At 39.4% G+C, this 18,143-nt stretch overlaps 1 protein-coding gene across 2 annotated transcripts in view; it reads right to left on the bottom strand.

Moving 5' to 3' along the window:
* Positions 1-18,143, bottom strand: part of AK9 (adenylate kinase 9) — a 207,911-nt gene that overhangs the window by 6,852 nt on the left and 182,916 nt on the right. For both annotated transcript variants that reach the window (XM_037842266.1, XM_037842267.1), the window contains 2 exons: positions 7,196-7,342; positions 6,865-7,085 (listed from right to left, as the gene is read on the bottom strand). In XM_037842266.1, coding sequence (XP_037698194.1) covers positions 6,865-7,085; positions 7,196-7,342 — 368 coding nt within the window. The remainder of the gene's footprint in view (positions 1-6,864; positions 7,086-7,195; positions 7,343-18,143) is intronic.

Raw genomic sequence — 18,143 nt, 5'->3', positions numbered from 1 at the left:
CCTGATGAAGATATATTTCTCTCTGTCACCCTCCTCCCTTACATTCTCCCATATCTTTCCCTCTCTCTACATAGCCAATACATGATTTAAAATGACTGATAGCCACCTAGAACTTGCTGTTCAAAATCTGCTTGAAAACCTCATATTCTAATGGAGAGTAAAGGTATTCGTTGCAGCCCATGAGGGCTGCGCCAGTCCAGAGGCCAAAGAAGACACTGGGCATTTTCTGATATATGAACTTTATTCAGGGCTTACTTATGGGGGGTGGGGTGGGGTGGGGTGGGGTTGTAAAGATCATAACAGCTCTCCCTTGCCGGGCAGGTGCAGCATTCAGCGGGCTGGCAAACCACACGCTTAATGAGGCCAGCCGAGTCAGTTATAAGAGTTTGAGACAAAGACATTCCTAAGGGTATAAGTGCTGCAACAGGGTCTGTGACATGGGGGTGGGGTGGTGGTGATTGACTACAAGAGTGTCAAGAAGGAAGTGGACTATAAATAACACTTGACAGTGGGAGGGCTGGGTACCATAGATGAATACTTCACATTTACATCTCGCTCCTTTGTGAGACCAAGGTCTCACCTCCTGCCTACTTCCCATTTTAAAGTTATTTTTTAAGGTTAATTTATAATTTTCTGCTCTACTGGTTTACAAAGATGATAGGTTAAACATTAGCTGCGCAGGTCATGAAGACTGCTGTGTGCCAAGCTCTGCAGGCCTGCTTTGCTCCGGCCAGGGGCTGCTACAGTATTGTTTGAAGGAAAGCCAAAAAAAACAGAAAAAAAAAAAACAAAAAACAAGACTGGGTTTACTGAAGAGTCTTTTACAAAAAGAAACAGCTCAAGTACCTTCAAGGGACAAGTTTAAGAGTTTTGGTTTTGTTCTTTGTACTGGAATGGGGGCTCCAGAACAATATGAGAGCTGTTATAGAAAATAAAATTTTTTTTAATATATCTTAGATATGATGAGTAAATTTTTACCCTGATATATATATATATATATAATTTTATTTTTAATTCGATTTTATTGAGATATATTCACACACCATACAATCATCCCCGCTGTACAATCAATTGTTCACAGCACCATTATATAGCTGTTCATTCATCATCACATTCAATTTTTGAACATTTTCATTGCCATACACAAAACAGAATAAGAATAAAAGTTAAAGTAGAAAAGAACAACCCAAACATCCCATCCCCCCATCTCTCCCTATTATTCATTTACTTTTTGTCCTCATTATTCTATTCATCTGTCCATACACTGTATAAAAGTTATAGGAGCCACAAAGTTTTCATAATCACACAGTCACACAGTGTAAGCTATACAGTTTTGCAATCATCTTTAAGAGTCAAGGCTACTAGGTTGCAGTGCAACAGTTTTAGGTATTTCCTTCTAGCTATTCAAATACACTAAAAACTAAACAGGCATATCTATATAATGCATAAGAATAACCTCCAGAATGACCTCTTGATGCTACTTGAGATCTCTCAGCCACTGAAACTTTATTTTGTTTCATTTCTCTTCCCCCTTTTGGTCCAAGAAGGCCTTCTCAATCCCACAATGCCAGGGCCAAGCTCATTACCACAACTCATATCACACTTTGCCAGGGAGTTCCACAACCCTGGGAGTCATATCCCATGTAGGGGGGAGGGCAGTTTGTTTACCTGCAGAGTTGGATTAGAGAGAGAGGCCACATCTGAGCAACAAAAGAGGTTCTGTGGGGATGACTCTTTGGCATCATTTTAAGAAGGCTTAGCCTCTCTCTTGTAGGAGCAAACTTTGTAAAGGCAAGCCTTCTAATTTGGTAGCTCCCAATGTTTGTGAGAATATCATTAATTCCCCAGGTGGGGAAATTTAATATTTCCACATTTTCCCACAGTCCCTTAAGGGGGCTTTGCAAATACAAATTCATTCTCTGCCAGAATTGTTCTGGGATATATTGGAGCTTCACACTAACCTGCACAGAGCAACCAGTCCTCACTCCCCAATCTATGCTCCATATAATTATGTTGTTTGAGTAAGCCGACCATACAAGTCAAATTATATAATGTGTTAAAAAAAATATAGTTCTTGCACCTAATAAATATCTCTTTCTTTGATCCCACACAGAAGCTGAAGCTTCAAAAACACTGTCAATATCATCCTTTACCCTTCAGTCTGATTTACTTTAGCCCTAACCAAGTCCATTTCTTTCATATCTCTAATTGAAGCCTGATCTCTTTTTTCAGACTCTTTATCATTTGCTGTCTGGGGTAATTCTGACATTCATAGCTGCCAGACTGTGGTTCTGAGTCTCAGGTGTCACACAGATACCCAAAGTTCCAGGGACCAACCAGGTTATACACAAAGAGCTCAGCATCTGAGTTTAGAAAGAACCATTACAGCTCAGGACCATATGTAACTGTTGTAAGAGCTTACAATCTAGGAACCTTTACAATAAGCTTTCTCCTGATAACTTACGCTCTTAGACTCAATTCACAGAGTTTGCACATTATATTAGTGAGGCATTATAATATTTTTCTTTTCATTTCTGGTTTATTTCACTCAACATACTGTCCTCAATGTCCATTCACCTCACAACTTCACTCCTTCTTGTAGTAGTCCAATATTCCGTTCACAGATTGCCATTCCATTCATCAGCTGATGTACCCTTAGGTCACCTCCCTCAACTGCAAATCATGAATACTGACACCATAAACCCCACTGTGTAAATGTCCCTTCATGTCCCTCTTTTGAGTTCCTCCAAGGATATACCCAATAACCAAGTTGTAGGACCATATGGGAACCCCAAGCATAGCTTCCTGTGGAACCACCACACTGCCCTCCAGATGGGCTGCACCATTCTACTTTCCCACCAACGATGATTAGGTATAACCCTTTCTCCATATTTTCTCCAGCACTTGTATACCTCTGTTTATTTTTTAGATGGTTTTGTTCATACACCATACATTCCATCTTAAGTAAACAATCAATGATTCCCTGTATAATCACATAGTTATGTATTCACCAACACTATCTATATAAGGACATTTCCATTTCTTCCACAAAGAAAGAGGAAGAGGTGAAAAGAGTAAAAAAGAAAGAAAGAAACAAGCGACAACTAAAAAGCAACAAAAGAAAAAACAAAATTAAAATAAGACACAATAAAAAAGTCAGACACCACCACTCTGCAATTGGGGTTTGGTTGGGCTATATTCCCTTTCTCCCTGCAGGGACTGCTTCTTTCCCCCACAGAGAGGTTTTGCATTTCAGCTTGCCGTGTTGGGGGAAGGGGCACCAGGTCTGTAGTTTTAACTTACAGTTTTTAATGCTGCAATCTCAGTGGTACCATCCATTCCTGACTGGTATACGATGTGTGAACAGTCATGGATATCCCCCAACAGTTGTTCCAAACTATTTACTAGTTGTTTTAATGGACTAACTAAATTCCACACCTTACTATGCCGCCATCTTGCCCTGCCTCTCAATCCCGATATATTTTAATGATCCCTTTTACAGGGAAAAGTTTCACTTTTTTTTTTTTTTTTAATTATGCCTAGGAAAGACTTAAATCAACTATAAAATTAAGAAGCATAAATCATAGTTTGGTTTGTTATGTGACAGTGTAAGCATCCAAAATTTATCCTTAGATAGAAATGATCCCATCTGATCTGTACTATTATAGGCTTGCGATCCCTCATCTGAAACCCTTGGGGCTAGATATATTATATAATTCAGAATATTTCAGATTTTAGAACTATATTAACATCCTTGCTGGGTCTGGGCCGCATCCTGCAATCGGTGACATTACATTTCTCCAACCAAACAAAATGACCTTTCCACTAAGCAGGCTGCACAAAGACTATAATTAGCTTCATGTCAGCTTATGTCAGGTTTTGCCCTCAACTAGTTTATGAATAAACTTTATATTTTTAGAGGTTTTTGGATTACAGAATTGTGGGCAAGGGATGTGGCCCTGTGCCAGGTCACATTATATCTGCAATCTGCCTGTCTCTGCTTGGGGGTTTGGGGAGGAGGCTGTGAGGGTCCAGGAGATGGGTGTCTCTGGAACTGACTACCATTTCCCTCCCCAAGGCCAGACTTAATCCTGAAAAGGAGATGGTTGGGAAGTCATGCCCAAAAAGGGTTCCACCATGCAATTTCCCCACATTCCTGCTTTTAAATAGGAGGTAGAGGATGGAGATGGAACTTGCAAATACCAGAAGGCCTAAGAGATCTGTATTAACTGACATGTCTTTAAGCAATTATAGTTCTCCTTCAAGAGAGTAGGCACTGAAACCATTGGCTCCTTTGCTGGCATCTATTCAATTCCTGAAAGCAAAGAAACGTCAGTATGGTATCAGCATAGTTCTCCAAAAGATCTTTATTATGGAAACTGATGGAGTACATTACTTTCCAAATGGTAAAACGTAAGACTCAGCAGGGTCCACAAAGCCAAATTAGAAAGCCTGTCTCTTCTTCTAAGTCCCACAAGAAAGGACTTTGGCCATGAATCCTGACCACATCATTCGGTTCCAGTCTTCTCTGAATAGTTCTGAGAGCCAGCTAAATAGGATCTCCTGAATGTTTTTAAATACCTTTCACAGAATTATGAGAAGGGTTTCTAGGGTAGCAAAGCTTGCCTTAAAATTAAGTGTCTTTGAAACAACCAAATCTCACCACATAATATTCTTGTCACCTAACATTCCCAACTGTCATATTAATCTGAACATAAATCTGATTGTGATTCCCATCCTTTATTTGTATAATGCCTTCCCCTTATTTGTGGGCTGAACCTAGTAACTTGCTTCTAATGAATAGAATATAGCAAAAGTGATGATGCCACTTCTAAGATCAGGTTATAAAAGATGGTGACTTCTGTCTTGTTGGCTCTCGCTTGCCTTCCTGCCTCGTTCCATTGATGAAGCAAGCTGCCATGTCGGAGAGGCCTACATGACAAGAAACTGAGGGCAGTCTCCAGCCAACAGCCAGCAAGGAACTGAGGCCCAAAGTTCAACAGCTCTCAAGGAACTGTATCTCCTGATGACCACGTGAGTGAGCTTGGCAGCAAATTCTTCCCAAGTGGAGCCTTCAGCTGGAACTATAACCCTGGCCTACACCTTGACTGGAGCTTTGTCAGAGACTTTGAAGCAGACAGCCCTGTTTAGCTGCACTTAGATTGCTGTCCCACAGAAACTGTGTGTATTTTGTTTTAACCTGCTAAGTTTTGGGGTAATTTGTGACACAGTGATAGATAACTAATACACTCTTCTATCAGTTATTTATGACATGGATGAAAAGACTATGAAGTGCAAGGATTCCTTTCTTACAAAAATATTATACTGTTATAATACTAAAGTGGGGTATAATATTATTCTAAAGTATTACAATATCAGTACTATACTGTAATAATATATTGTATTATTAAAGCATACAGTATTACAATATACAGTATTATACTATTACACTATATGGTACTATAGGATATATAATACAGTTATATTACATATATACTAGGATATAGCTATAATATAAATATAATGCTATATATTCCTAGATTGCTTTTTAGCTCAGATGTGCTAAACTTCACCAGTTCTGACAGGCTTAGTGACAGGGTAATTTAGAGTAACATGACTTCAAGTCCCAAAAGCCACCTGATATCTCTTTCTCTGATTCCTGGGATATTCTTGATGACAACTGGCAATGTCTCTATATCCTATTCTGGAATGTGGCAGAACGAGGAGAAATCTCTTCAGTCTTCTAACCCTGGCCTTGCAGCATCTCGTTGGTCAGGGTAAATCTTGGTCCTCTGATAGGAAAGGGTTATTTGAATAGCATACAAAGGAAATGTGGGATGAAAAAATCAAAACTATAAATTCAAACAATCAGATACAGACTAGATTATCAGGTGGAAGCAGAAGCAAAGAGCAATAGGGCAGACTTTGATTAGATTAAGCTACACGAGGCAGAGGCAAGGCCCTGGAACAGTGTGGTGGATACCGTAGTGCCCTATCCAGATCCCCTCTTCAGGGCTGATGTGCCCATCCCCAAGCTGGGAACACTGGTGCTGATGACTCACAGCTGTAACCCCTCACTGGGAACTGCCCTCTGCCCCAAGCTATATCCCCTCCCAGGATGGCCTATGGTCAAGGGTGGGCTGAGGGGAAGATATAAAGCCCAGCCCCACCTCCTCAATTTGTCAGATGTAGATAACTTTCCATCTACTTTGTTTATTTTGGAGAAAAGTCAAGAAACTATTTAATAGGAATATATAATCAAACATTTTCTTTCATGGGCTTCAAATATAGATTAAAACACATTTTAATGTTCAAGTTTAGCTTTTCTATAGACTCAACATTCTCATTATGCTACATGATTGCAAACAGTAAAAATTATTTTAATTCTAGATACCTAAACAAAATTTTGTCAAGTGTTGTTCACAGACCACTGCCCTCATATAACTACCCCAAACATCCTGGAAAATAGCATCTCATATGGAATTCCAAATACTATAAACTCTTCTAGGGAGAGACCATGTATTACTTCCTTGTGTTTGGTTCATACAAGCATGCAGTAATCTCTACTTTGATCAGTGGCCATTATTAGAACAAACATACATGCTTACAATATTTGGATAGTACTATATATATCATGATTGTGAAAACTAACATTTGAATTGAATGAATTATGGCAACATGGCAGGTATGTCTAGACTTTAAATCATATTTTATTTTATTTTTTTTATAGGAGAAGTTGTAGGTTTAACAGAAAAATCATTCATAAAATACAGAGTTCCCATACACCACCCTATTAGTAACACCTTGCATTAGTATAGTACTTCCCATATTTTATTTTATTTTAAGAGTTAAATGTTTTCTTACCTGCGTTTATTCTTTCCAGGTAGGTCTGGATACATTTATTCACAATTTTAATGTTCTTAAGGACTTCATTCCATACCCACCACTTGCTGTGAAATCCATCAATTATATACCAGTTCCGATGTTGTTCTTGATAATATTGCCTAATCTCACTAATATTTCTGCGGTACTTTGAATTCTTGACAGCTATAATATGTGCACTATTGTGCAGTGGATATGGGAGACTAATAGAAAAACAGGGAAGGAATGGAAAAAGCTGTTAAAAACTTAACTACACTTTTTCTGGATGATCAAAGTCCCTTTCTTCATCATTTGTTTTCATCATGTACATTACCTCTGTTCCTTTTTCCTTTCCAGAAGCAATCTTTTGAAAATCTCCTTGGAAGGCACATCCAACTCAATAATGATGATGGGAATGATTGTCCTGGCTTCCAAGAGATTCATTTGATATTTAGTTACGGGGTATCCATCGATGACAACCCTAACAAGGTGAAAAGTGAAAGTAAAAATTCCAGGTTTCTTTTCTCATACCTTCCCTCTGCCCCATATCAGTCTGTCTCTTTATAGGCAGACCCATGCCTCTACTAATGTAACTCAATTTATCTTCACTCTTCACCCTCTTCTTCTCTACTTCTTTAACCTCAATCAGGCCAAGAGCCAAGAGTTGGGCAGCATGCTCATGGACCTTGCTCAGAAGGTGAGGGAAGAGAGAGCTCTGAATTCACTCACTTAGGATCATAGAACTGGACTTTGGCAGAATTTGAAAGGTAAACGCACACAATACCTTGAACATTGGGTTATTCAATTGGATCTATTATTTCAAGCACAAAACAGTGGAAAGAATGTAGATTTAGAGGCAGACAGATGTAGATTTGAACATGACTTGACTTTTCTGAGCCTCAGTTTTCAGTAAAATAGGGTAAATGGTATTTAACCCATAAAGTTTTGTTTTTTTTTTAAAGAATGGAGATCAGGTATGTACAGCAACTAGAATAGTGCCTGCCACATAGTACACACTCAGTTAGTAGTAATTACTAATGATAATATTTAGCAGACATGGGAAAAATTGTGTTCTAAACTTGCTTTTGTAGTAAAAGTTCTGTGAGGAGGCTGGGGTGCTGGAGGGGAGATGGGATCCTGGTGAGAGTAGCCCTACAATATCTGGGCAGGAACATTCCACCAGGACCCATCATGCCTCTGAGGAGAAATGACAAGGAAGCATTAGGTGAGTTCAATGTTCTGAGATAATGAGACTGTCACTATCAAACTGAGAGAACGAGAAAAGGCCGTCCACAGATTCTGTAGGGAGTGGCCCCCGAAGTCAGGAAACTCACTCGGAGTAGGAGAGCTGTTCCGGAGCCTTGGCTGGGATTGCTGGATGATGGTCAGTGGTAGGGGTTAGTCTGGGCTAAGTCACAGGGTGTCTCCCCTCAGTACTCTCCAGCTAAGCCCCTAAGCACTAGATGTAAGTTCCATGGCAGAGAGGAGGATTGTAAATTAATATAAGGAGGTTAACCTAATAGAAAATATATGGGGTTGCTGTGCTGTTGTTTTTAAATAGAGGGTAGCTCAACTTCTTTGTCCTGGGAAGAGTCACTCAAGTGGCCCTCAGGGTTAAGGAAATTCAGGGTGAATGGGCATCACTGTCCTGATATTATGTGTAATAAAACCTTTGTGACTCAAACAAGGTTGCCCTCACCTGGCTGAGATCCCTGGTATGAACACCACAAAGGAGGTAGCTCAATTTGTGTAAGTCCCAGGGCCTCCTGCAGGAAAAACCTGACTCCACCTCCCCCAAACACTGCTACCCCATCACTGAAATTGAGAATATATACATTTCACACCCCCAAACTATCCTTCTCAATCAATGAATTCAAGTTAGATCCCCCTCCAATTACTTAAAAGTTTTAATTATAAAATAATTCCAACACACAGGAAAGTAAAGGAAATAATATAACATGTACTCGTGCATTCACATTTAGATTTAATGTGTTGATGTTTTCCCGTATTTGCTTCAGAGCTCTCTTTCTAAAGCAAAAAAAAAAAAAAAAAGTTATAGATGTAACTAAAACCTTATTTCTTTCCCTTCCTTCTCCTTTCCAATTCACATGTATGTATTTATACTAATATATCTATCTCCATAAACAATATATAGAATGTTTGCAGAGCTTAAAATTTTACATTTCATTAAGTTTGTCTTTTTTGAAGGACTCATGGAAGTTTATTATAGTAGATGATGTCATACCCATGAGGCAGGATAAAATAGGGGATCAAGGCTGTGGCCCCTGGTCTTCTATTCAGTTTCAAAAGAGTTAACAGCAAACCTTTCCCCTAAAAGCTTTGAAGCCTCCCCAAACCATCAACATTTGTAAAATCATGGGCCCAGAGCAAATTCTCAGTTAATGACAAAAAGCATGGGGTCATAAAAGCTGTTAAACATCTGCCCAAAGACAAATTTTAGATATGCAAGGGCAGGTCACAAGTTCTGATAGCAATCTCCTTCTAGAACAAAGGAGACACCTAGTTAATGCAAAACATGGTTAAATCAAACCTTTTAAGCCCTTAGTGTTCAAAGGTTGCAATGGACACCTGCCACCAGCAAACCTTTCCTATATAACAAGGAAACCCACTCCCACTCAGTGCATGCTTCTCGCAGATGTCCACGCTATTTCTTTAGCATGTCTTCTTCCTTTTTTTCTTTAATAAACTTTACTACTTATTTCTACTGGCCCCTCTCATCTCTGAATTCTTTCCATGGCAAGAATCCTGAACCTGGAATGGGGTTCTGCCTCACACTGTTACCAGCAGGCCGTGGGTTACACTCATACTCATAGCTGCCCATCATCTTTTTTTTAAATATTTTTTTCTTCATTAGACAAATTGTGGGTTTACAGAGCAATCACACATAAAATACAAAGATTCCCACACACCACCCCACAACCAACACCTTGCACTGGTGTGGATCATTTGTTACAATTGATGTTAGCACATTTTTATAATTGTACTATTAACTGAAGTCCATGGTTTAACTTGGAGTTCACTGTTTGTACAGTGTACTTCCACGGATTTTTAAAAAATTTCTATTCTGTTAACCATATATACAATCCAATGTTTCCCCTTTTAATCATATTCAGAGATAAATTTCAGAGCTGTTAATTGTGCTCACAGTATTGTGCTACCATCACCACCATCCACTACAAAAACATTGCCATCATTCCAAATAGGAACACTGTATATTTTAAGTCTTAACTTCCCATTCCCTATCTCCACCCCTTCCAATGGTAGCCTATATTCTAGCTCCTGACTCGATGAGTTTGCTATTTCTAATTATTTCAAATCAGTTAGATCATACAATATTTGTACTTTTGGGTCTGCTTATATCACTCAACATGATGTCCTCAAGGCTCACCCATGTTGTTGCCTGTATCAGGACTTCATTCTTTTTTGCTGCTGAATATTTCATTGTATGTATACATCACATTGTCTTTATTAATTGGTTGATGGACACCTGGGTTGCTTCCATCTTTTGGCAACTGAATAATGCTGCTATGAATATCGGAGTAGAAATATCTGTTCAAGTCCCTGCTTTCAGTTCTTTTGGGCATAAACCTAGTAGTGGGATTGCTGGGTCATACTGAGGCACCACCAAACTGGCCTCTACAGCAGCTATACCATTTTACATTGAATGAGTGTTCCTATTTCTCCAGATCCTTTCCATTTTTTCCCTTTTTTTAAAAAATAGCAGCCATTCTAATGGATGTGAAACGGTATCTCAATGTGGTTTTGATTTGCATTTCCCTGATGGTTAATAATGTTGAGCATCTTTTCATGTGCTTTCCAGACATTTTTATATCTTCTTTGGAGAGATGTCTATTTAAGTCTTTTTTTTTTTTTTTTTTCAGTTGGGTTGTCTTTTTGTTGTTAAGTTGAAGAATTACTTCATATATTCTGGATATTAAACCCTTATTGGATATGTGGTTTCCAAATATTTTCTCTCATTGTATAGGTTGTTGTTTTACTTTCATGATAAAGTCATTTGAGGTGCAAAAGTTTTTAATTTTGATGAGGTCCATTTATCTATTTTTTTCTTTTGCTGCTTGTGCTTTGGGTATAAAATCTAAGAAAACATTGTCTAATACAAGATCCTGGAGATGCTGTTTGATGTTTTCTTCTATGAGTTTGATAGTTCTCTTATATTTAGGTCTTTGATCCATTTTGAGTTGTTTTTGTGCATGGTGTGAGGTAGGGGTCCTCTTTTTTTTTTTTTTTTTTTAATTTGGAGATCCAGTTTTCCCAACACCATATGCTCAAAAGACTATTCTTTTGCAATTGAGTGGTCTTTACCCCCTTGTCAAAAATCAGTTGGCCATAAATATGAGGATTGATTTCTGAGCTCTCAGTTTGATTCCAATTGTCTATTTGTCTGTCCTCATGCCAGTACCATGCTGTTTTGATTATTGTGTTTTTGTGATAAGTTTTAAGATTGGGAAGTGTGACACCAACTTCTTTTCCAAGCTTTAGTTATTTGGGGCCTCTACTCTTCCATATAAACTTGATGATTGGCTTTTCCATTTCTGTAAGGAAGACAGTTTGAATTTTGATTGGGAGTGCATTAAATCTATAAATTGCTTTGAGTAGGATTGACATCTGTGGGAACCCAGGGCCCAGGGCCTTCTCCAAGTGCCTTGAAGTCTGCACACAGCAGCTTGCTTGACCTAGGACAATTAAGGTTTGACCTAATCTCCTTGTAAAATCAGGCCTCCAGCCCTAAATGTAATCTATAGTGTACCTTCCTCCTGAAACTAGCTCTTCCCTTAAACTCCCTGAGATACTATTATCTACAAGATAATCTATAATCCTCCCCTCTTCCCTGTTGACTACAATCGATCCCTCCCTATGTCACAAGACCCCCGCTCCCGGGCTTATGTTCTCATACCCATTTGAATGTCTTTGTCCTAACCCTTATAATCCACTCCCTGCCACCCTCTGCTTTTGCAGGTTATCTTCACATTGAGCTCTGAACCCACCACCATTCAGAGCAGCTTCTGAATTCATGGCAACATGACTGACTTCCCACCCTGTAGGTAAGCCCTGAATAAAAGCTCATGGATCAGAACATGTCCAGTGCTTTCTTTAGTCCTTTAGCTGCAAAAGCCCCTTGAGCTGTGACAATTGGCAACCACAGCCAGGAGGATCAAATAGCTGCCAGCCAGGAGACTAAAGAAATCCCAGGCACTATGACATGAACTTGGGGAAGGGAAAGGGGAAGTCCCTGGGTGGGATACTGGTGGCCTGTGAAATCTATGTGGGGAGGGATGCCTACTCTTCTAAATGAATGGATGTCTCTGTGGGGAAGGGTGGCTACCTTCCCAGATGAATGGAATCTGCTGAGGGAGTATGGAAATGTTTAATTCTCCAGCTGGACTAGTAGCTGTCCTGCAACAGGCCACAGGACTAGTAGGATTTCATGAGAAAAAGGAAAGCCACCAGGCTGCTCTTGGAGGCTGTGCATGCAGCTACAGAAAAGGCCTTAATGGCCCATGCAGCAGTCTGCTGCTTAGAAGAATTGAAGTTAGAAAGGGATATGCAGTTGACCCAAGCAGAAATGAAAGATGCTCTGGATAAAAGTTTAGAAATACTGGCATGCCAGTACACTAGAGTAAGAGGGCATAAACTGCCCAAAGGGAAAGTTAGGCATATCCTAGCTTCTATTGACTGAGACGCTAAAGTGTGGGACCCTGTTGATTCCTCTTCAAAAGATGATGAGCCCCTATATGACTGGGAAATTAAAACTGAGGAAAGTAAGCATACTTGTCCTCTGGTCCAACAAAAGCTTAAGGCAGAGCAAATTCAATGCCCTGATCTCCCAATGAGGGAAAATGGTGCAGTAGCTGCTGCCACCCTAGTAGCAGCTCCTGATCAAAAGGTGCCTTCCCCCAGATGTACTATGGCAATATATCAATATAAACTACCAGGGCCATTTAATAGCCCTGCCTGGCCAATGAAAAAAACTAATGGTACCTGGCAAATGACTATTAATTATAGCAAACTTAATATAGTAACTCCTATTTTTTTTTTTTTTTGCAGCTGTGCTGAATATAGCTACCTTGTTGCAGGGTATGAGCACTCAATTAAGCCAATTTAATTTTGTGTTAAACCTTGCTAATATTTTATTTAGTACATCTTTAGATCCCTCCAGCCAACCTGTGTCCACCTTCACACGGGAAAGACAACAATGGACATTTACTGTGCTTCTACAAAGATACCTTCATAGTCCCACTATTTGCCATGGTTTAAAAATGTGGAAACCTCTAGCAAGGCTTGACTACTCTTATCAAGTTCTTGGATATTGTCTGGTTGGGTAAAACTAAAGCTATTCCTTCAGCTGTTGTTAAAATACAAAGTTATCCCACACTTCTTACTCCTAAGCAATTAAAAGCTTTTCTTGGTTTATTAGGTTATTGGAAACTGTTTATACTCTATTTAGTACAAATTTTAAAACCTTTGTACACCCTAATTAGAAAAGAAAAAGCGTGGGAATGGGATTTTCCATGGCAAGCTGTGTTTATAAAAGCTAAGTGAACTATTGTGCAAGTTCAACCTTTAAGGAGTGTGGACCCTGATATACCCTGTGAATTGGATGTGGCCAGTGCCAATACTGGCTTTGGGTGGGGTTTGTGGCACAGGCTACAGGCTAAATGTGTAACTATTAAATTCTTGTCCCAACTATGGAAGGGTGCAGAACTCAGATATAGCCCTTTGGAAAAACAACTGTGTGCAGCTTATAATGCTCTGTTACAAGTTGAAGGTCTAACTCAGAGGTGCCCAGTGACCTTATGGATGGCCATACTCATACAGGGGTGGATATGGAACACTATAAACAAGCCCCATTTGGGGAGTGCTCAGCTGAGCACACTGACAAAATGGAAAGTCTACCTCCTACAATGCAGCATTTTTAACAAGAGCCCTTTGCATGTGCAGAGATGCATGAAGTTTTAGGACTGATCTCCTATGTGGAAAAGCAGCATGCTCCACTTCCTGTTGATCTTTGCAAGGTGGCTCCTTCCATGCCGACCACTGACAGACAAGGAAATATACCCAACTCTGCATGGTATACTGATGGATTGGCACACAGGCAGCTTGCTACCTGGACAGCCATGGCTGTCCACCCCAGTACTGACACCATCTGGTGGGAGACTGGAACTTTGCAAAGCAGCCAGTGGGCTGAGCTGTGACTGTATTGTCACTGTCTACAAATGCAAGGTAACCATTTTCCATGTCTCTGCCCGTAACACCAATTCGTTACTAGGTAACACAGAAGCAGATGCCCTGGCAAAGATCCTCAGTCTAGCACCAACAAAACATGAAGCTGCTGAATGTTGCATCAAAAAACAGGGCACTGAAGATATCAGGCCCTGTGGAAGCTGGCACAGCAGTTTCAACTACCCATCACCTGACACCAATGAAAAGAAGTAGTGGATGCTTGCCCCTCCTGCTTGCTGTGACAGCCCAGAATGCTTCCTCACATCAGCCAAGATCAGATCTGTGTTACCTGGTGGCAAGTAGACTACCTAGGGCCCCTTCTTCTGTCCAAAGGGGCAAAATATGCCTTCACCATGGTAGATATGGCTACAAGACTGCTGCTGGCCTTCCTAGTGGGCAAGGCCAACCAACAGGCTACAATATGTAGTGTAGAAAAATTGAGTGCCATCTTTGGGGTCCCCACACATGTGGACAGTGATAGAGGGACCCCATTTACCGGGCAGGTAACCCAAGCCTAGGCTGCTGAACATGATGTCCTCTGGACATTCCACATTCCCTACAACCCCACTGTGGCAGAGGTGATTCAGAGAATGAATGACCTTTTAAAAGAACACTTTTTATGAAATTTCCCCACAGCAAAGGACTCAATGACTGTATTCAACACTAATCAGTATATCAACTCCAGGTCTAGGATGGCTGTCCCCACTCCTGTCAAGATGGTAACCGCTGGACCCATGCAAGCTTTGTGAATTCTGGTAAAGTGACCAGCAACCTTACAACTGCAGTGACGTAACAACAACTTACTCTTGCCTGTGCCACAAGCACTAGAAATTGGGGAAAATAAGGTCAATTGGCTCTGGTTTTGGCCCATGCAGCCACGTTGGCTGAGAATCCTAAGCCCATGGGGTATTAGAATTACATAAAATGCCAAAAGTTATTTGTATTACCAATCCAGAACCCCCAACCCCCAGGGAACTGTAAGCATAACTTTGTAAATACTCATTATACCCAACTGACTGTAGATCTGACCCCGAAAGACTCCCTGCCACTATATGGGGAGAAAACATAGTATTTAAAACCCCCTCACCTGGAACTCTTCTATCTACTAATGAAAACTTAGCTTATATATTGTTAAACCACCCAGCCATCCAGTTTAATGCCTAGAGGTGCCATTAATTCTTGTTAAAAATTGTATATTACTGTTTCAGTAATGTCTTAACTAAAGTGTTTTAAGTATTTAGTATTATTTTAACAAGTTTTAATTTTAGCAGTAATTGTATGCCGTAGACTGTTTGCTTGAAAACACTTTCCAAAATTATTCTGGTAACTTAAGTATAAGAGGTACAAAGGATGTTTTGTAATAAAAGGAAAAAGAAAGTAATTTTTTTCTAAATGACTGGTTGTTTTAGAATGAAGAAAAAGAGAAACTGTAGGGCAAAACCTGAATGGATACAGAAAGTTGCAGAAAGTTTGCAGAAAGGAAAATTTATTTCTGTGGTCAAAGTTAGGAAATGGCAAAAATTAGATATAGAATAAAGCAGACTGCCTGGTGGTTTTATCCTTTAGCTATTTTAGCCCCAGGTGTACTTGTGCTTTAGTTAATATTCAATGTTGTGTTTATATAACTGACAATTCCCAAAATGTTACACAAGCTCTTAATCACATGCAAAATCGTATACAAAATATTGAACTTTTATCTGATGATCCTTTGTCCAAATGGTTTAATTCTTTAACTTGGCCATGGCACCACTTATTAATAGGATTACTATCCATACGTACTGGTTTACTTGTACTCTGTTGTTTACTGTTTTGTTGTGAATTATGGCTGCAATGTCTGTCCTATGGTCAATGCAAATTGCTGTATGTGTGTGGGTGGATTGTGGGAGCCCAGGGCCCAGAGCATTCTCCAAGTGCCTTGAAGCCTGTGCACACAGCAGCTTGCTTGACCTGGGACAGTTAAGGTTTGACCTAGTCTCCTTGTAAAATCAGGCCTCTGGCACTAAATGTAATCTATAGCTTACCTCCCTCCTGAAACTACCCCTTCCCTGAAATTCCCTGAGATACTATTTAAATAATCTTTAATCCTCCCTTCTTCCCTGTTGACTGCAATTGATCCCTCCCTACATCACAAAACCCCTGCTTCTGGGCTTATGCTCTCATATCCATTTGAATGTCTTTGCCCTAATCCTTATAATCCATTCCCTGGCACCCCCTGCTTTTGCAGAGTATCTTCACATTGAGCTCTGAACCCACCACCATTCAGAGCAGCTCCTGAGTTCAGGGCAACATGACTGACTTCCCCACTCTGTAGGTAAGCCCTGAATAAAAGCTCAGGTATCAGAACATGTCTGGTGCTTTCTTTAGTCCTTTGGCTGCAAAAACCCCTTGGGCCGTGACAACTTAATGATATTTGACCTTTGAATCCAAGAACACAGAATGTTCTTCCATTTATTTAGGTCTTCTTTGATTTCTTTTAGTAATGTTTATAGTTTTCTGTGTAAAGGTCCTTTACATTCTTGGTTAGATTTATTCTCTAGATACCTGATTCTTTTTGTTAATATTATGAATGGAATTTTTTTCTTGATTTCTTCTTTGATTGTTCATTGCTTGTTTATAGAAACACTACTGATTTGTGGGTGTTGACCTTGTACCCTGCCACTTTGCTGAATTCATTCATTAGCTCTAAGAGCTTTGTTGTGGATTTTTCAGGATTTTCTGTGTATAGAAAATATACTCTAAACCAACTAGACCTAACAGACATATATAGACCATTTCACCCAACAAAAATAGAATACACATTCTTCTTTTCCCTTCCAATTTAGATGTGTTTTATTTGTTTTTCATGTCTAATGCTCTGGGGAGAACTTCGAATACAATGGTGAATAACAGTGGTAACAGTTGGTGTCCTTGTCTTATTCTTAATATTATAAGAAAATCTTTCGGTCTTTCACCATTAAGTAGGATGTTAGCTGTGGGCTTTTCATATATTCCCTTTATCATGCTGAGGAACTTTCCTTCTACTCCTAATGTTCTAAGTGTTTTTCTTTTTTATCAAGAAGGGGTGCTGGATTTTGTCAAATGCGTTTTCTGCATCAGTTGAGATGATCATATGTTTTCTTCCCCCTTTATTCTGTTAATGTGGTGTATTGCATTAAATTTCTAATGTTGAACCACCCTTGCATAACGGGGACAAATCCTACCTGATCATGGTGTATAATTCTTTTAAAATGCTGTTGAATTCAGTTTGCTAGTATTTTGTTAAGGATTTTTGCATCTATGTTCATAAGAGATACTGGTCTGTAGTTTTATTTTCTTGTGGTATCTTTATCTGGCTGGTATTAGGGTGATGGCCTCATAGAATGAATTAGGAAGTGTTCCCTCCTCTTCAATTTTTTGGAAGAGTTTGAGCAGAATTGGAGATAAATCTTCTTGGAATGTCTGGCAGAATTCCCCTATGAAGCCATCTGGTCCTGGGCTTTCTTTGTTGGGAGGTTTTTGATTACTGATTCAATCTCTTTACTAGTAATGGGTTTGTTGAGATCTTCTCTTTCTTCTTGAGTCAATGTTTGTGTGTTTCTAAGAATTTATCCATTTCATCTAGATCATCTAATTTATTGGCATACAGTTGTTCATTGTATCATCTTGCAGTCCTTTTTTATTTCAGCAGGGTCAGTAGTAATGACCCCCTTTTCATTTCTGATTTTAATTATTTGAATCCTCTCTTTTCCTTTGTCAGTCTAGCTAATGGTTTGTCAATGTTATAAATCCTTTCAAAGAACCAACTCTCGGTTTTGTTGATTCTATTTTATTTTTTTCCTATTTCATTTATCTCCACTTTATTATTTTTTTTCCTTCTGCTTGCTTTGGGTTTAATTTGCTCTTCTTTTCCTAGTTCTTCCACTTTTGAGGTTAGGTCTCTGATTTGACCTAATGCATTTAGAGCTATAAATTTCCCTCTTAGCACTACCTTCACTGCATCCCGTAAGTTATGGTATTTTGTATTTTCAGTTTTATTTGCC

The sequence above is a fragment of the Choloepus didactylus genome, chromosome 7 (genome assembly GCF_015220235.1).
Source record: "Choloepus didactylus isolate mChoDid1 chromosome 7, mChoDid1.pri, whole genome shotgun sequence".
In the NCBI taxonomy this organism is placed as follows: Eukaryota; Metazoa; Chordata; class Mammalia; order Pilosa; family Megalonychidae; genus Choloepus; species Choloepus didactylus.
Note: the sequence above shows the minus strand (reverse complement) of the source record. Positions and strands in the feature narration are given on the sequence as shown.